Source organism: Pezoporus wallicus, unplaced genomic scaffold (genome assembly GCF_028554395.1).
Source record: "Pezoporus wallicus isolate ANWC-B61680 ecotype Strahan unplaced genomic scaffold, APGP_CSIRO_Pwel_v1 contig_2384, whole genome shotgun sequence".
Taxonomy (NCBI): domain Eukaryota; kingdom Metazoa; phylum Chordata; class Aves; order Psittaciformes; family Psittacidae; genus Pezoporus; species Pezoporus wallicus.
The window spans coordinates 7,341,680-7,361,838 of NW_026640488.1; the positions used below are offsets into that span (position 1 = coordinate 7,341,680).

Consider the following 20,159-nt stretch of genomic DNA (forward strand, 5'->3'; position numbering starts at 1 on the left):
TGGCTTATCTATGTTTTATTTTTAGACTGTTTGCCTTGCTTCTTGCTAGGTCAATTTAAACATGTTATACTTACCACTGAAGAGCTATCGGGTCTTTAATAGTTAAGCCATGTAAGCTAATATTTACTGGTTTAAATTTCACAGGAGGAGATCTATGCTATTTAGTTTTTAAAAATCAGTTACACTAGGATAGTTCGTTTTCCATCACTAACAGAGGAAAAAAAAAAGAATTCCTTCTAACCAGAAGTGAAATCTCCAGAATTTACATCTATTATCAGACTAATGTTTTAATTGGGGAATATGACTAGGAAGATGAAACGTCTAATCCGTTCTTTTTCTCTCAGTATTGTCTTGTGCCTGTCTCTGAAGTTTGAGACACACAATTCTAGGCTTTTGGCTGGGGCTTGAAGGTTGTAACAAGTGTCTTCAAAAGTTCAAACTTTCTCCTTTTATGACTCAGGGTTAGCCAACCAGTGAGGTGAAACTGAGAGCTCTTCATAATTTTACTCATGATTGAGGGCTGTTTAGGGAATGCGAGAGAGGACTGCATCAGTGTTCACTTTTTTTCTTATGTCTTTTAAGTGTAGGGCAGGCTCAGTAGGAGGTAGATTTTGGTAATGTCGGACTGAAAATTTTTCAGGGCACTGACTGAAATCATGATTAAACCGTATTTTCAGGAAAAACGGTTTGCAAACAAATGATCTCACTGGTGTTCACATCTCAAGGTACTTTGATCTTCCTGTGGGACTCTGAGTCCTGAATGTGCTTGGCATTCTTTTCAATAGCTATAGTGATTCCTTCTTCAGTTGAAGGAGCTTAGTTGCTTATATTGTGACTTCAGTGTGGAGACAGTTTACAGTCTGGCATATGGTGTTAACATAAAATTGGCAATAGTTAACCTTAATATGACAACCTGTAAATTGGTAATTCAAAAGCTGCTGCTACTATCTCCTTGCAGTGACAGCAGTGCCACCAAAAAAAAGACTATGCCAACAGGTCATGGTGTGAAACACTGCAGCAGTCCTAAACTGGCCTTACGCAGGAGTTAGTCCTTTGCTTAAACTGAGTGACCAAACCAGTCAATCTTCAGTGCCCTAAATACTGACATTAAAAATACATCACATATATATTAGTTCACAATATAGGGAACTAATATTATGGTATTATTTGGCAAACAGAATGTCATTTTTAACAAGTGCGGCTGGTTCTATATAATCAAGAAATTCATACCACATCAGATGTTAATTGTTCAAGCAAGATCTAGACATAGTTATCTTTTCCAACAGTACCTGAATGTTCTTTCACATGTATGCTTGCTTCTATTTAGCTATTACAGGTTTTAAAAACAAGAAAGAATACAAAGAAGAATAAAATAACTTATTTCCTGCATAAAGAGCTGAAGTTCCTGTTATATTTTTTATGCATTGAAATTGCATTAACGGATTCTTCCTGTTGTCCACAACTGATACTAAGAAGGGTCTTCAAAATCATTTTGCACCATTGGCATTGCTTGTGTTTTCCATGCATATGGTATAAAACTGACTTGACTGCACAGTCCTTATGACAGTTTGACATATCTCTTCCTAAGTTACATACAACCTATTTTCCAGGTTAGGAATATTTGCATTAATGGGCTTACTGTTCTCCTTCAGTAAGGAATATATTTGCTCTCAAATTATGCCATACAAATTGAAGCATAAAATAACATTACTTGCTCAAGGGGAATCGTGGGGCATAGTTTATTTTAACTAGTTAAGTTGTCAGTAACTGGTTATAATTTACTTTTTCCTGTAGAATTGTATATAGCTGCAGACACTTTGCGTATGCTCCATGCTACTAATGCAGCTAAACACAGGATATGTGACAACACAGAACCACATTTTCTTTTACTTTTTTTATTAGTAATGCATGATGTTAATTTTGTCCATCTACTAAATTAGGTTTCATCATTTTGCAAAACACACAAGCATGTGCATTTCCAGTCAGCTGCTCAGGAAGAAGATGAATCGTACTACTAGTAATTTATTCTTTCCATCTTTCCGATATTATATAATTTCTTTGGTTTCCTTCTGCAGCATTGCTGAAATGCTTAAAGCATGCTAGCTTTGTTAACAGATGCTGCTAAGGCAGTTATCCTCAATTTGACAGCCTGGTGTAGCGTTTTAAGTATGTCCTTCTCCCAGGCTCAATGTATGAATAGCATTAAGATGAAGGGATGAAAGCAGAGGAAATGTGATGGCATATATATATATAGGTATGTAGAAAGAAGAGTCTGAATTGTACAATAAAATAATTAAATCCAATATGACCATAAAGTCTCCAGGTACTAAAGAAACAATTTTCACTACAGTTTTAATATTTCATTTATTCATTTTACCTTTGTTTTTTCAAGTCAACCAAAGGAGGCATATGAGATTTAAACCAAACTGATATCAGGCTACACTCTTGTTTTCTACCTTTGAGAATATTCTTGGTTACCAGCATGGTGAAGTGAAAGCTTTTCATCTGCTTGGATTAAACAAAGATGTCATTCTGGAAGAGGGTATCATGATGTCCCTGAAACACTGGAACAGCTGTACTGGGTCAAACCACAAATCCACCTAGCTCAGCAGCCTGTCTCTGACAGGGGTCAAAAGTCAGTGCCTAAGGAAGGGTAAAAACAGAGTATGTGATAAGCGTCTGAGTACTTGTACAGCAGATTTGTATAGCTGACAGCCTCTTAATCAAGTGGTGGTTTTTAGAGTTTTAGTCCTTATCAGTGGGGTTTTCTTCCACTGACTTTTTGTTGAAGTTCTTTGGCGCCCACACTATCCTTTGGCAAGCTCTAACAGCTTAGCTATATTTTATGTGAAGAGCCACCTTTTTTTCTTTATTTTGAACCTAAATTCAGATATAAATACTACTGAGAACAGTTACAACTGCCAGAGTCCTGCCTCGCCTAACATTGTCTTAGCAGCGACTGACACATGGACTTCCTTGTCACTCACCCTTGTGCAGAATAAAAAGCTTAAGCTTTTTTTTTATTATTTTTGTATTTTTTTTGCTGTTGTTGATAGTTGCAGCTGTGAAAAATCTCTGCTGATACATAAGGGTCTTAGGGGGTATTATTAGCCTCCTGAAATGAAACTGCTTTTGATACAAAAAGGTTTCATATGAAACTAGGACAGGGTGACCTGAAACTAGGATGACTTAATGGTCTTGCCAAATACAGTCTTGTAAGTCTGATAAGGTGTGTCATGCATTGCCCATCTGAAGGTAGAAAATAACAAGGGTTAACATCTGGACAGCATGGGGCTGTCACTGTGAAAGGTGGTAGGCTCTCTCCCACTTCTAAGAGGAGAGAATTATGGATTACAATCTCGAGTTTCAAAGCAATGGTTTAATTACAGGAAATTAGTAAGCAGGTATATTTATTAATGACCAGTGTGAGGTATTAAATTGTTTATAGCTTGTGTTTTGCTATGCCTGTATATAATGTATACTTTAACACAAATCTGTTGTCCTTGTTCTTGTCACTTGTAAAGGTTTTGATCATCTAAAACAATAACTATCTTTAGAGCTCTATTACTGGAAACAGGTAGTGAAAATTGGTTTTCTTACGCTGCTTGTTTCTTTCCCTCCTTAGTTATCTCCTTTCTAGGCTAAGGACTTCTGGTTTGCTCAGTTGGACCTTGCAGCTATCTCATGCTTTGGAGCCTTTTCACTGCCCCTTTCTCAGCCTTTTTTCATGTCTTCTATAACTAAGGGAAGGGATCAGAACTTCACACAGTATTTGGAATATGGATATGTCATGGAAACGGAGTAGCCGGTTTTATTCTGACCTCTGCTGAGTACAGAGCTCAGTTTCATGGAATTCAAATATGCCTGGCAAAGTACAGTATTATGTATTAACAACATACAATGTTGCTGTTGGCACTATGTTCACACAGCTTATATGGAGAAGATATTCTTGAAGATAGAAAGTAAGCTTAATATATAAGGATGTCTAGGGAGGAATACATGTTGGTGTTGTAATTTTATCTCCTGCACATACTTTGAACAGCAAGTTGGAAATAGTAGCCAAAAATAAACAGTCCTAAACCAGAATAAGAGTAGTCTATAGCAGATAAAACCCACTTCCTTAAATGCATTTAGATAAGAGGAAAAATAATGCTGGCATTAGCAGAATTCTGAATAGTCCTAGGAAAGGGAGAAGTAAACTTTCAGAAAGCTGCTGAGTAAGCCAGGATCACTTTCTACTAAGGATGCCAAATTTTCCTGTTGGTAAGTTATAACTAGAGTTTTAGCAGATAGGAGTGCAAGGAAAGGACAGGTATGCAAAGGTGAAAAAGCAGCAGGACTACTTTTTTAGTAGAAGTCTACTCTAAAGAAAAAGAAAAGAAAAAAGGTAGGAAGTAGTTAAGAGGCTCTTAGAATCAGAGAAAGCAACTTGTTTGCAGAAACTGTCCTGCTTTTTCTTTCTGATTAGTACAACAAAATATATATTTTTAGTGTCTCTGTAAAGCTGATCAATTAGGGGAAAAAAAAAAAAAGGAAAAAAGAAAACAAAAAGCCCACCACCTCTTACAGTTGATAGCTATATGTAGTTTGCAGATGTCAGGGATTTTCTTCCAGCGTTGTTAGGCTACAGGTCAAGGAGAGCTTGATGGACAACCCCAGAAAGAAGCGAAAAGTCAACTGAAAAGAGTAGTCTTGCCTTCAGTGTTTTGAGCTGAGATGCCAAAGCAGTCTTTAGAGACCAAAGGCTTGTGTGTTTTTTTCAGTTTATTTTTTATTTTGGGGGTTAGTGTTGCATCATGATTTCATTATTTCCTGTTCTGTTTCTTTCTTCTCCTGCCCTACAGTTTTGCATGGCAGTGGGGAGCATTTACTCCTATTTTATTGATTCACAGTGGTTTCAGCCATGCTGTGGGGAAGTCAGTCCTAGAATTGGTTATACAACATGCTTGTGGCTGCATGACCTGCTCTGCTGCATTCTGTTGGCTGGTTGGATTTGACTTTAGTTACCATCTTCAGTGTCTGGGCAGTGAGTAAAAGCACCACTGGAAGTTACATAATACTGTAGCAGCATAATTCAAGAACCTGTGGTTGGCCAGTGAAGAAACAATCATATTACTCAGCATCTTGGAATAAAGCATTCTCTGCTGGGTGAAATGATTGTAAGCAAAATTAACTAACTAATTTGTGGGAAACAAGCAATTACGAAAAAAGAAACTGTGATTAAGAAGGTACTTTTTTTCTGTATAATAAAATGCAAATAGAAAAAGAATCTTACTGTGTATTACTCTTAAGCACATTCCTCTGGGTTTTTTTGACTCCTGTCTTGTTTAAATCCCATCTGCCTTGAGCTATTTAACAACATATGCTGTAAATTTGTTTACTTCTGCTTTTACATTGTATTTGGTCTGAAATTTTTCCTGCCATTGTCTGTCTGCCTTACTGAGGCTTTTGATGAGGTGGCAGCGGAAATAGCTTAATGGAGTCTTCTGTATGTAGTCTGATACAGAGCTGGGAGCCTTTTGTCAACACCACTGATCAAACACAGAGTTCTTTATAATGTTTGTTTCATCCTGGGCCATGTCTGAGCTAAGGGCTGCAAGATTAGTAAACTGACACAAGTTAAGAAAAGGTGTTGAGATGGTAGAGGGATTAGACCTGGGCTTAATTTTGGCTGCATGGGTTAAGAAAAGGGTAAATGAAAGAAAAAATTGGGAGGATAAAAAAAGGCAGGAGAATAAAGCTGGAAAGAAAGTGAATGTAAGGAAGAGGAATGGGACACAGTAGGTTTTGAGACACTGTGTGTATACTTGTAAATGGATGCTTCCAGGCCCAACATTCAACTGTGGGTGCATAGGAGTTAAATTCTGTTCAGAATGGTTGGAGTGGTACCTGTTTTGAGGAGTGCTCTTATTATGTAGCATTTTTTAAGAGAACATTATCTTCTAGCTCTGCTGAAGGAGAAGCTTTAGTTTTGAAGAATAATAGGAGAGAAAAATGACAGTTAAGAGACACCAAAGTCTTTTTGTATGAGTCATTCTAACATTTGTAATCTTCAGACACACTTTTGACATCTCTTGTTAAATGAAATCATTCAGCATCCCCAATCTTGCATTTGGAATTTCATAGAAGACACAATTTTAATTTTCACTACCTCATGCAGTGAAACTAGATGGTCACCAAAATAAACCAAGTAATTGAGGGAATTGGGAGAATATGTTTGGCTTGTATGTAACAAGGTGCTTGGCTGTCTTCCTTAAACCTGGCTTGCTTTTTCATAAAATTAAATGGTGGAATAGCACTTCAGAATTAAGATCTTCCTTCCATCCTTAGATAAGCAGGCTGTCACACGGCCGTGATACTCCTCTTTTTACTGGCCTTGTTCTGTTACATCAAGACACCTTTGCTTAGCTGTATGTGTTTTGTCTGACCTCTGACTTTTTCTTATGTTTTCAGATACTTCAAGCATGTTTCTTCTCTCTCCCTAAAAGGGAAAATATAAGGTGTGGAGGGAGGATTAAGGTGTCTTTCCTCATTCTTAGTATGCTTTAAAGGTGTGTCACCCATATATATTATGATATTTTTGAGCAATGGACTTAAAGCCCTTTTCTGTTAAGATAGATGTGTGTAAGTGATGGTGTACAACAGTATGTGCATGTTGAGAATGATGGGAGCACTCAGATGTGTGAAGTTATTTGGGCATGGAGGATTTCTGGGATTGAGGCCTTAGTCTATAATTACTGTGGTGGAATCTTCTTGAAAGGAAACTGCTTTACAAATGTGCTGTTTGGGCAGGAGCTCTTCTGTGTCCTAAATTGGCCATTTTAAGAGATTCTCAGTCATTGAAAATAAGGCTATTGTAAAACTAAGTTTTGGCCTTACAGCAAGTGTTCATAATGTTATGTACTCCATAATACCCAAAACACGTAGTTAACAAGAGACACCATTTCACTAACTACAGTTGTGGAATTTGATGAACTTCACAGCAGAAATAACTGACATACCATTTTGAATATAAAATTGTCAGACAGATAAAGTCAGACAGTACTTCAGACCAGGTAGAAAAAGATAAAGTTGGAAAGATTAAATTGTATAGACTTTTAGATTTTGCTTGTTTGTTTTTAAAGTTTGGCTTAACTAGGTCAGGTTAGTATGCATAGTATCTTTCTCTGTCTCTCCTGAAACAACCACTCACCTTTCATGGTATTTTAAGAAAGGGTATACACACAGTGGTAGTGGTTATGAACAATGAGAACAAAAGCTACTGATAATTGAGAAGGGAAAATTACTTCTGCCTTTTAAGACTAGACAAAGGACTGTATTTGGCAGCCAGTCTGTAGGCAGTGACCTTGGAAGAGTTGTAATTTCATATTAGCTGGACTCCTGAAATTTATATAATAAGTTGTATCCATTCTATGCTGCAGACTGTCATTATTTTTCCTCATATCTAAAGTTCATTAGCTATGCCCTCCAACTAGTTGTACCCTTTGTGTTTTCCAACTCGGACTGAGTTGTAGACTTGTGTAGAAATTTTGCCTTAATCCAGTGAACAAGCTTAGGCTAACAAGTTAGACATTTCTTTGCTGTGACTGATTATTATAATCAGTTCTGAGATGTTCCAGGCCTTCAGTAACCACATCAAACTCTTAAACTGCTGGTGATCTTCTATACTGTGTTAATACAAGTCCTCTATATCCTTTATTTCATATTCTGTCAAATATGAAGCTGAATTTATAGTGTTGTCTTCTATAATTGACATACAATAAAATGAACTCACAGTTCACTCTGTACTAATTCTTTATTCAGTTTACAAATGTTGTTATATTTCTTCCTGCTGTGAATGACTTTATTTAGAGCCTTACAATAATATTACAGACTCTTTGCAAGTGCTGTTGAGATAAGGAGTTGAGAATGCTATGGGATTTCTGTTGTACTTCTCCTTAGATCAAAATCATGTGAATAATTTAAAGTTCAGAGGTACTTGGGTTTGTTTCCTTAAGAGGCAAAAACAAATGGTGAGAATGCATCACAGTTCTGAAACCCACTTTTGGATGTTCAGGATCTTAAAGTTCTGTTGCTCTTGTTAAAAAGGTGATTGTATGAGGCCACTCTTCAGGGAGCATTTCCTTGGATAGAGACAGCAAATGGAAATACCTGTTTAACTTGGTGGAAGACACCAGTAATTTAGAACTAAGTAACTGTGGCTCAGGGGTTCCCCTTGTCTTGGACATAGATAGTCTGTAAGTTTTTAAAACCTATTTTGCTGCATGCTCTTTTGTTCCCCATGTTATTCTCACATCTGTGAAGATACCGGCATTTTCAACATTTGTACTGGAGCCATATTTTTAAGATTTAATACCTTGATAAATCTGTGAAGTAAATTTAATATTTATGCCCTACTCTGTGCTCAAAAAGATTATTTGAAGTACACAGTTTGTAGCATTGGCTTCTAAAATAAGTAACTTTTTCAAGACCATACTTGGAAAATTATGTAAGAAACTAATGTATTTGAAAGCTAAAGTAGTTGTCTGTCACAATTCCACGAGGGAAAAGTCATACATAATAAAATCAATTTCTGTCCTTGTGTCTTGTTTAAGTGAAACTGAAGCTGGGCCTTGGTGCTGCAGGCATGCAGTATTCTCAGCTTCACCAAGGGTGAACAGACTCAGCGAGGACCCCTCAGTAATGTCAGTCGTGTGCGTTTGTGTGCATACACACACAGAGAACTGTTACACGGATGCAGTATGGTGAATGACTTGCACATCCATTTTCAGAGCATTTTTTTTCTTTTATGTATTTTGACAAAAATGAATCTCTGCAGCTGAAGTGGTAGTGTGGTTAATGCATGACATTTTACTGAAGCAGAACACTTGTAATGACTGAGGAGACAGTAGTTCTATATTACTTGCTGGAGGGAAAAGAAAAAACTATTCATGTCTTACTTGTTTCCATACGACTAAACTAACTATGAAAACCTCAGATAAAATAGTTGTCTTATCAGTAAGTGCAAAATAGGAGCAGTATGTGATCATACAGTCAACATATGTTAATGTATGGATACAATATATAATAACAGCTGTTTCAAGAGCAGGCAATTATGTGGTCAGTTTGAGATTTCCTGTCTTTAGATGCTGGTTATGTGAAGTGCTTGGGTTTTGCCAAAGCTGTAACAGTTACTGTTTGATGTTGTGTCACATGGATGCCTTGGTTAGCATTCATGTGGGTTGCTGCCTATTTTGAGGCTGTGGCTTTTCAGGGACTCGAAATGTTTTGTAAATGTGTAATGTAATCCAAGCTGAATTAGGGATTTGTGTTATGGTTGATCTCCTCCCCCCTAAGCTTTTTAATAGGAGTACGGATGTTATGTAGTTGTAACATCGGCATGATCATCACAAAAATATAGAAGACACTGGCCCGTTTTAGTTAGATCGTAGAGTCATCGTAGGATCATGCATGGAATGCTTTGGGTTGGAAGGGACCTTACAGATCATCTTGTTCCAACCCCCTGCCACGGGTAGAGACACCTTCCACTTGACCAGGTTGCTCTAAGCCCTCCAGCTAGGCCTTGTGTAATTAAATTTAACGTTTGTGATCACCTGTGTTCAGATCTGCTCCTCACTAAATTAGAAGTTCAACGGGGGGGAGGGGGAGGGAAGGGGAAGTTGGCAGCAGAGCATAGTGGCCGGCTGATAGCCGGTTATGTTGTACTTTCTTGGTGGTAATCGTTTTGATGTTGGAAAAGACTAACTAAAATCATCAGGAATCAGTCCCGTCCCCCCTCAGGGTAATACACGAATTCATGAATTATCCTTTCCAAATACAATGTGATTATAACTGTTTAGAAAGCCTCGGTTCGTGTGGCTTCAGAGAGGTGAACAAAGGGAGGGCGAATGTCTTTAGTTGGAGGTTGGCCTTTTTAACGGAGCCGGTTTCCTACCGCTCACTTGTTGGAGGCTGCAGCGTTGGCAGCTTCACCTGTGCAGGTGAACTCGTCCCGCCGGCGGTGTGCTTGTTCTCGGGACAGCACCCTTTGACAGCCAGCCCAGGCGGGGGTGGCGAAGGGGCCGGAGGCAGCCGCGCACCGGAGGGCTGTACCTCTTCCGTAAGCTGGGAACGGGCTCCGCGCCGCTTCTTCCTGTCAGCGGTCGGATACGTGGCTTCGTTTTCCTGTGCAGATGGCACAACCCGCACCCAGCGGGAGGCGCAGGTAGCGGGGCCGCGCCCGCCGCCCGCGCAGCCACTGGCAGCGGCTGCGGCCGCCCAGCGGTGACATCAGCGGCAGCGAAGCCCCGGTCCTGCGCCAGGGCGGCGGCGCGCAGCCGGGTCCCGGGCAAACATGGCAGCGGCCCCCGCGGCCGCCCTTGCGGGAGACATGCTGCGGCCCCTCTGAGCCCGCCAGCGGGCTTGCGGTTCGTCATCTCCATGGATGCCTTTTCCGATCCGTATCTGCCCTACGATGGCGGGGGAGGAGACGGCATTCCGCTCAGGGAGTTGCACAAACGAGGTATGCCGAATTTACGTTGGAGCGACTTGTTAGCATATCTGGACGTGCGGGACTGCTGTTCGGATCTGAAGCAGAGCTGTAGAGGCTTGTTAATTAGCACATTGCTTTGTTTTGCCATCCCGGTGCCTTTTGTAGGGTGAGGATTCAGTTTTGCGTGGTTCCTGTGCTGTCAGTGATTGTGTTTTCGGCAGATCCCCCCTGCTTCACAGCTCGTTGGCCTCTGACTCCATGTTCCTTATGTGGCAGTCTCTCCTCTCTCTTTTTGCTTTTTAATCAATAAAATGATCTCGTGCACAAAAAACAAAACACACACACACACAAAAAAAACAAACCAAACCCAGCCCAGCACTGCGGCTGTGAATGACCATGACCAGATTGGCAAGAGTTTAATAAGTAGGATGTTTTTGATGCCTTTCACTAACTTGAATAGGAACTGTGTTTGTCTAGCTTTGAAGTTTCTGTACATACGTGCTTTTGGACTTAGCTCTTTGTTGACGTCTTTGCTACCTGAAGGCAAAGCTGGACAATTGTAACATGTCAGTTAAGCCGATACCGACGAGCTCTTAAGAAACTGGAGCTTTGTGGTGGGTTCTTTACACTGTTGCTTGCAAGGAAACAGATCTAAAGAGAAAACACAGTTGTTAGTGTTCAGGGAAGGAATCCTTTTTTGAGCTTGCCTTTTGTTTCCTACTGCAAATTGAAAACAATCTTCTATGAAGATTTGCGTTTGTACTGAGAGAAGCTGTAGTAGGAATAAATTAAAATTATGCATTCAGATTCTGACGATATAAATAGTTTGTTTTTTTTCTTGGTTGTATTTTATGGTTATACCTTGGTGTTTAAAAGAGTAAATGAAGAACATTCTCACTTGAGTTTTGTTTAAATTGGCTAATCTAAAATTAGAAAGTTATCAACATTTATGACATTATGATGGCATTAGAGAGGAGGCAGGCTGAGAATAAAGAGATGCTTTACATAGAATTATTTTTTCTCTCCATCTTCGTGTGTTGTTTCACCTCTCCTTGTAAAGTCTTATTTCTGTAGCCACAACTCTTTATGTTCTGTAATCACACCTTTATGTTCTGTCAACAGTCACACCTTTTTATGTTCATCTGGAATTTTCATCTGTGTTTTAGTAGTTTACGTAAAAGGCTAATTGTTTGCTTTTTATGATTCTTAAAATGTTTTTCAGCATATTTTAAGAATATCAGTAAGTTCCAATATGATTTGTTTTAAGACAAGCAAATTTTTCTTTGCCCCAGTCATTGTTATATAGCAAGTGCTGGATAGTTTTCTAACTCAGATTTTAGAGTCACTCCTAAGAAATTTAGGGTGGTATTTTCTTTGAACATTTGCAAGGTGTGAATTGAAGATCTTTTTATCTATGCTCTACAAATACAGAAAGGGAAGGTGCAGAGAAGACAAAGCCAGGCTGTTTTCAGTGGTACCTAGTGACAGGACAAGAGGTAGTGGGCACAAACTGAGACGCAGGTGCTTTCCTCTGAGCATCAGGAACCATTTTTATACTGTGGGAATGACTGAACACTGTACCAGGTTGCCCAAAGAGGTTATGACATGCCCATCCTTGGTAGTATTCAAAAGCTGTCTGGACATGGTCCTGGGAAACAAGCTGTAGGTGGCCCTGCTTGAGCGGGGGGTGGACGTGGACCAGGTGATATCCAGAGGTCCCTGCCAACTTCAGCCGCTCTGTGGGTTTAGATTTGTAGGTAGATTTAAATATGAAAACTGCAAACAGCCATGATATTACACTTTGAGATTTCGCAAATTATAGATATTGAAATGTGATCAGCTGTATATTCCTGGAATTTGCCAGGTTGTAGTTGATTTTGTAATACAAAAAGCAGAGATTTGCAGTGCAAAATAGTGTCTGGCACATTGGAGTATTGCTATTCAACATGCAGTTTACAAATACTGTGATGAAGGTTCAGCTGAGTGTTCCCATTGTGATGACAACCCTTGGAGCCAAGAGAATTCCCAGTTATGACCTGTTCCTTTTTGCAGTTTCCTTGAATTCCGTTAGTGCTTTTACTTCCTATATTCTAATACTGTATTTCAAAACCAGTGTTACTGGTACTTCTTGCATTTGCTATAGTGAGTTTAGAGTAAGAAAAAGCAAACAACAAAACCCCAACAGTGTTACCATAATCTCTTGCAAATCTTAATTTGTCAAGTGCATATAACTCATGAAAATAGAGTCTCCAGACCAGTTTGCTCTATAGATTGAATCAAAATTAGTGGGTATTTTGTGCTGATTCACAACACCACAGACAGTAATCTGTTACTGTCATCCAGCTATCAGAGTAAGGTTTAAAATGCTAACAGACAAAACCAAAAATTTAAAGTAAATTCTTGACATTTCTTTATTATCTGTGGGTCTAGAAAAGGATACTACCAAGAATTTTTTCCCCTTGTGCAGATTTCAGAGCACTTTAATAACAAGCCAAGACAAAATGGATTAAGATATTTTGAGAAAACAAGCTTAATTGTTGAAGCCTGTGGATTTTTTCCCCCTTATTCACATACTGACAGCTCTTCTGCCCTGCAGAGTAATGATCACGTCACGAAAAACTGCTCTGTGATATCAAAGCGTTTGTTGCACTAATTGACTGCAGTGGCTTACCCGAAGTGGCTGTACCTCAGCAATGATGAAAAGAGGGTTTAAATCATTACAGGTCTTTGAGGTTTAATTAATGGCCTTTACTAACATTCAGTGGGATGAAATACAGAGTATTATAATACATTATTACATTATTATTAAAAGCCTGACCCATTGTTTTGCATTTAGATGATGCTTTTTTTTTTTTTTTTTTTGAGCGCAGATATGCGGTGAAACATTAAATGGGAAGATTTTAAAATACATATTTATTGCGTTCATCTTTTAATGATGGTTAATCATCATCACCTCTTTGAAAAAATTAAAGATATAGAATAATTCTTATCAGGAGTTCCTTTACCTTGCTCTGTCCTGAGGCTGCTCTTTACATGGTACTAAATACATAGTTCCAGACCTCCTTATCCTCCCTGGTACACTTACATGAAACTGCAGGAACACAGTTCACTTCTACTGTATCTTCTGGTAACTAGAAGAGTTGAAAGTACTACTTCTCTCCTCAGAAATGGTTTTAAAGTCCTGATTTAGGATTGCGTATATTATAAGCAACTGACACACACACTTTTTCCTAAGAAGTTTTTATGTAATAGCCATATACTGGAGTATATGTGGTGTAAAAAATCGTTTGTGTAGCTCAGTTCTTTGCCCTTTGATTTATTTTTTCATCATTTTTGCTTTTTGAAAGTTCCAAATCATCATTTGGCTTGTCTTCAGCCATTGGCAGACATGCTCACACTCTTTGATTCCCCTCCCCCCCCTTTTTTTTTTCCTAAATAAGCATTCATTTTGCTATTCTTTAGAAGTCTGTAATGTGAGCAGTAGCAGTATAGTGGTGAGCTACCAGCAGCAAAAATTGAGCTTCAGCATGAGGGTTGTTAACTTCCTTTTATGAGGGTTGTTATCTCCCCTTTATTTGTTCCATATACATAAGCATATCTTAGATTTTAGATTTTGAAGGTCCTCAAGCAACATTAATGAAATGCTGGTCAACTAATAATCTGCGATTGAGTCAGTAGCTGGGAGATGTGAAAATTACACATAGAAAGAGCACAGTAAGTTTACTGATTACTTAGGTTTAGAAAACCTAATTTTTTTTTTTAAAGATAACTCATAATTCCATTATTGTGCACCAGTCACCACTTTATGGAGGTGCGACTCCTATTGCTTAGACTATACTACTAACAGTAACATCAGGGAAACCGCTTCACCTGCCTGTGGTAAGCCATGGGGCAGAGGATATATAATACGATAATATCCTACTAAGACTTTGGGTCAGAGACATGCTGAATCAGGTCATATCCTCTACGTGGTAAAAGTTATACTTCTGTGCTTTAGGCTGCATTTCATCTTATGAGCCTCATGTTTAAGAATTAATAAAAAATCAAAAGCCATTAAAAGACTGGAATTCTTAGTGTGACCTTTGAAGTAAATGGGTGTGAAAGTTGCGTACACATGCTTAGAGGTGGAGTTCATTCCTGAAATTTTATTGGTAGCAGAGGAAGAGGAATAAAGTTGAGTTTTAGACTAATTACATGTTCGTGACAGAAAATGTGATGAAGATGATTATAGTTGTCCAACATTGAGTGCTTTGAGAAAAAGCATTACTTGGAGAAACTCAGCATGGTTATGGCACTGAATTTCTGCTGCCCTTTGGTTTAAGGTTTCTAGTATAAAAAGGGGATAGGAATTTTCAGTTATGAGTTTAACAGATTTTATTTTGGTTATTAACAGAAAGTGCCATGAGATGTAACTGTGGTTCTTTGTAGGTAGCTACAGGTTATCTGTCTGATAACAGTACTTGAGCAGTACTTGACCTTTGCTTTGCTGCCTTCTCAGACTCCTGTGCACTTGCAGTAGAGACTCAAGTCTTTAAAAGTCTTGGTTTAACTCTGAGGTGCTAATATTCAACTTTCATTTAACTCCTGCTTTTTTGAGGGTTATTTGTAAACACAGAATTTATTTTTTTGTTTGGTAGGAGAATCGGAGAGGAGGGGTTTGTTATTCAGTACTTTGGTAAAGCATTTTTTTTTTTATCCTGTTCTTCAAAGTGTGCTCTGAGTTTTCCCGTTTCCCACCTATCCGATGTTTTTCTAGCTGATCTTTTTCAGTTCATGTGTATATACTTTTGTAATTTTTGTATGCATTTTTATTGTAGCACAGAGACCAGTTTGTGCTTGTAAGCCTTTGATGCAGTTCAGAAGAGCCAACTGGAGAGGCTGAAAATTCATAGTTATGCAGAAGAATGTATTACTTGATTACAAAGACTTTAAAATTCTTGATCATCAACAGTAGTGAATGATGGCACTCTGGCCTGGTGTGCTGTGCTCCTGATTCTGAGGTTTAACAATTGCTTCTAGCCAGGGAAAGACAACGGTGCTTAATGACTCTTTTTGAGCAGTTACAGACAAATTGAAATAACTGATGACTGTTTCTTGTCTTTTTTTTTTTTTAATTGAAAGCCTTGTATTTTGATGTCTGAATAGGGAGACAGAAAGCAGCAGAGGCACTAGCACATATCTCCTGTATACAAATCTTCTTTGTTACACGCGTAAATGATCCTTATGATGTGAGTTGCATTCAGGTTGCTTCCCCACCTCCATTCCCCTTGCCACCTAATACCCAAGGACACACGGGTGAAGCAAAGCCTTGGATTAGTATCTGGCCTCCGCAGAGCTGCAGCCCCTGCTGATTTTAACACTCAGCATGTTTGGATGGTCGTGTCAGGGAGAGCTTATTTCAGCCTTTGGTATAAACTGATTAGGTTCATTTTCACTCTCAGAGGTGCATTTATTTTTCCCTTCTCCTTTCACAGTGCTCAGAGTAGCACAAACGAAACACGCACTGCTGCCAGCCGGAAGGATGGCTGCTGAGGGGACTGCTGTGTGGTTGTGCACTGCCTAGAAAAAGGGATAGATATGTGAGCAGCAGCAAACTAGGGTATTCTTGCTGTAAGCATTAGCAATTATGTAGCTTGTAGAGAAATACCTTTGAGAAATTTGGTCCTACTATTGCTCTGCTGCTAACTCAAATGTCGACATTGTTTATCTGTTGTGTTCACAACTCTGAAGTGTTTCCAGACACAGCCACCTTTGGGAGTTTTGAGCTCTATGAAATGGATATTACTGTATCATGTCTGGATATTAATATTTATATAGAAGTTTTGAATGGTTTCCAGCAGAAAGATGTAATTAAAATCTAACAAGATCCCAAGGGTGCATTTATGTATTTCAGTATAACTAGTCTGACAGTTACTGTGAAAGAGGGTGAACTTGTCATTCCCTACCTCTTCTCTCAGTTCTTGCTCTCCTATTGGCTGTTTCTCCTCTGACAGCACAGAAGCTTGATTTGTTCTATATAATGGTAGATCTTTTATTTGGTATTTTCATCTGCTTAGTTGGATTAGCATGTTTGCTTGGTTTACTGTGCAGTCGGATCCAAAGGTGACAGAGCTAATCCAAGGGGGAGAGTGGGAGTATGTGACCAGGACCAGGGAGAAATAGGGGGAGTAAGATCTCCTGTTTGGGTGGCAGCAGATCAGGTCAGCCTTAGTCTGTGATTATGTCTCATTTCATACAATGGATTAAGCTCATATATGCTCAGTTTGACACAGTGGTGTCTTTAAAATATACGTCCTATACGTATAATAATAACATGTATATTATGTGTTGCATAGAAGGGCTCTTAAACTGTGTCTCGAAATTACTGTCTCTTGTTAACTCTTCTAGTTACCCCCTTGAGCATATTCGTGTCTTTGTTCTGTACCTTATTTGCTATGGAGGCTGCAACTGTGTGGATTTATTCTCTTGGTGATACTGGCTAATTATTCAGATGCTCACTTGATGGAGAGCCACATAAAAATCTGTTGTGCATCATTCGGTTACCTAGGATGCAGCATTTTTCTTAAATCTTGATGTTTCTCATTATTTATGTAAGAAAAAACGCTGCACACAAGGAAAGAGTTGGGAGGGATTGTTTAAAACAGTTACGCTGGAATCAGGAACATCAAACATATTGCAAAACCCCTTTCTTGCATGAAACTGTATTTAGATTAACTGAAGCACTAGCTCCCTTACTTCTTTAACTCAAGGTATTTTAAGTGTACTTTCAGTGGGATTTTTAAAATCGTAGAGAGTGAAAGCTATCTAATTAAAATTGTAGGGTGTGTGAAACCCACTGCCTCCCTGGAAGAGAGAACATCAAGGAGAAGTGAGAACAGAGGTCCACTGACTCTTCATTTCTTCATGTCAGGGACAGGATAGTAGGGCCCCAAAGATCTTTGTGATCTGCTAGGTTCCTTCACTGGGGATTTGTTCCATAAAATCTAAGAGGTGAAAAGTGCAACAGTGTATGGATGTCAGCAACTCATGTTTTGCTTTGTTAGTGTTTTAGAATGTTTTATTGTGAAATTTTTCGAACTATACTGAATAGTCATTAGTGGTCTGCTCGTGTTTTAAAGGTGGTAAGTCCTTGCTGATGTGATTTTTTTTTTTTTTTCTTTTTAAATGAATTAGCTAAAAACTTACCAAGTAGTTTTAAAATCCACAACTTTCATCAGCTACATGTTGCCCAGGGTAGCTTTCAAATCTGAAAGGAAACTACTGATTTGCAAAAGGAGAAAGGAGTAGGAGATCACTACTAGAGCAGGTGAGGCAGCCTTTGAAAATGCTGTGCATGGCACCTGAAAAATGCTACATAAATCAGCTTTTTGTCATGTTTATCATCATTCCAACATCAATCAAGATTAAAGACTGCTTGTATGAGGCATGTATATAGAATATGAAAGAAGAGATCCTCCTTGCCTTAGGGGGGACATAAGGCAAGGAGGAATCCATAATACATAAAGCAGCTTGTGTATGTATAGCAAAATATTAGTTCTGTAATTTCTGTGTTCCTGCTTTATGTCAGGAGGGACTAGCTAAGCAAAGCAGGCGGTTGGGTCAGTGTTGGGAGCTAACATGCACTATAACTTCATGTTCAGAGAGAAATGAATGAGAGCAATCTGGTACGGACTACTTTTTCTGTCAGACCTATTGTCCTCTCAAGCAATTTTTTGATTGTATTTTTTCATTCTCACAAAAAAAAAAAAAACAAAACGCAAAGAAAACCACCAACAACAATGGTGTTGGAATCTGCTATTTCTATTCCGGTTTTGTCCATGTAGCATTTTTGTTTGGTTTTGCTGTACTTCATTCTGGTCAGGTGTCCCAAAGTACAGTGTTCTACTGTTTGGTGGGTTTTTTTAACAACTTCACTTGAAGCAATTCTTCAGCACTACCAGAGCTGATTGCTGAGGAAGGATTGTACTGAAGGGTTGGAATTACATGCATGGAAGGATAACAAAAGTCAGCTGCTTTCCTAGAAGGCAATTCAGGCAAGACCTACAGTGACTGAACCACCTAAAAGAGACAATCTCTTTTCTCTGTCTTTTTTTCTAGACTTTTATTGTCTAGAAGCTTGCAGTCTGTGATTGCAGCAGCTCACTAGTTACGTGGTGAGAATACAGGATTGTTAAAGATGCTGTTGGAGAACAGTGTGCTAATAAAGGGATTCTAGCTACCCTGGAAAGATTGTGTTTAATTTACTTTGTAAGGATTTCTGTGAGTTGTATTGAGCCTCTGAAAGGATCAGTATATTCGTATTTCCCTCCCTGTAGTTACATGGGTTAGTTTGGAATAATAATGAAAGTTCTTCCTGCCACTTCAGCTTCCCAGTCTAATAAAGCCTTAAGCAAACTCATACGTACCAAAAAGATGACTTCATTTTCTGACAGCTGTAGAATGGCTCACAAGTGTGCATACAGAAACTGGAGGTGTTCTCTTACCACAGCTAGAGGCTGTGCTTGTATACCTTGTGTGCTCGGTACTTTTTCTACTTTTAAAGACTAAGGCAGCTTGGATTTTGATGAAAAGCACTTGCATTGAGTTGTAGCCTGAGAATGAGTCTTGAAACTTGAAGACGAGGAAAGGCTGGGAGGAAGGAAGGAGAAATACGCTCTGAATATTGGAAATGTCTAGAAGGCTGCATTTGCTAAATGCTGCAGTTTTTCAGGGTAATGATGATTTCCTGCTTGGAGGTTAGAATGTGATGAGAAATCTATATTATGGTAAGGATTCTAACAAAATCTATTGAGTTGAAAATAAATCTAATAACAGTGATGAAATTGGCAACAAATGCCAGTTCATGCTGATGAGAATCATTCTCGTCATAGGTGGAAGGAGCGTCTTGCTGCATGAAATACTAGAGAAGGAAGGGAAGAAAAAAGTGGAAGTTTAGGAAAGTATTGAGTATTGGTAAAGGTATACTGCTTAAATTCTCCTGCTTCATAGATCATAATACTAGCTGGAGAATGTCCTCTTCCCACTGCTGTCAGACGTGTTCATCTTAGATACAGTGTACTGGGTTTTGTACAGTTGTCCTCTTCATGGTCTTCTATAGGGCAGCATTTCTACCACACACTGACGCAGGGTTTCTCGGTATGAGATTATAGATACTCAGCTGCATCAGGCATTCTTGGCAGCTCTGTATTCAGCAAAACCACCTCTTCAGCTTCACATCTTGTTCTGTCTCCTCCCCATCATACAGTAATCATTTATATTCCAGTATTTGGTGACAAAGTAGGAACATGGCACAGTTTCATTTGGGGCTTTTATTGTATCCAGGCAATGACCATTCTTTGCAGTCTGTTCAAAGTTCTGCTTGAGGTCTAGTGCAGTGGTTTCCCTGGAGAGAATTCCAGTTCAGCACCTTGATATGCATAACGTCGTATCTTACTGTTTGTGATATATTTATAACTCTCAACTCTCCTTTGCTTTTGTGGCGTAGGATTGCATGTTCCTTATAGCTTGGGTACTTCTTCATATATAGCAGGGCATAAAACTCCCCTGGGACAAAGGCAAGTTTTTCCTTTCCTTAGGTTCAGGAAACTGCTTGTTCACATTGTAACTTTGTAGAAGATTAATAATTAAACTGTGGCTGAATTTAATATATGTCCCATTGCTTTGAGAAGGAGGTTAATTTCGTGTAAAA

General features: G+C 38.8%; 1 protein-coding gene across 7 annotated transcripts in view; it reads left to right on the top strand.

Moving 5' to 3' along the window:
- Positions 1 to 20,159, top strand: part of CLCN3 (chloride voltage-gated channel 3) — a 214,988-nt gene that overhangs the window by 171,286 nt on the left and 23,543 nt on the right. The window contains exon 1 of one of the 7 annotated variants that reach the window (XM_057419240.1): positions 10,204 to 10,501. The exons of 5 other annotated variants lie outside the window; for them this stretch is intronic. In XM_057419240.1, the coding sequence (XP_057275223.1) occupies positions 10,420 to 10,501 (82 nt within the window). In that variant the 5' untranslated portion in view covers positions 10,204 to 10,419. Of the gene's footprint in view, positions 1 to 10,203; positions 10,502 to 20,159 lie in introns of those variants that run through there. One more of the 7 variants, XM_057419242.1, reaches the window with a different exon arrangement.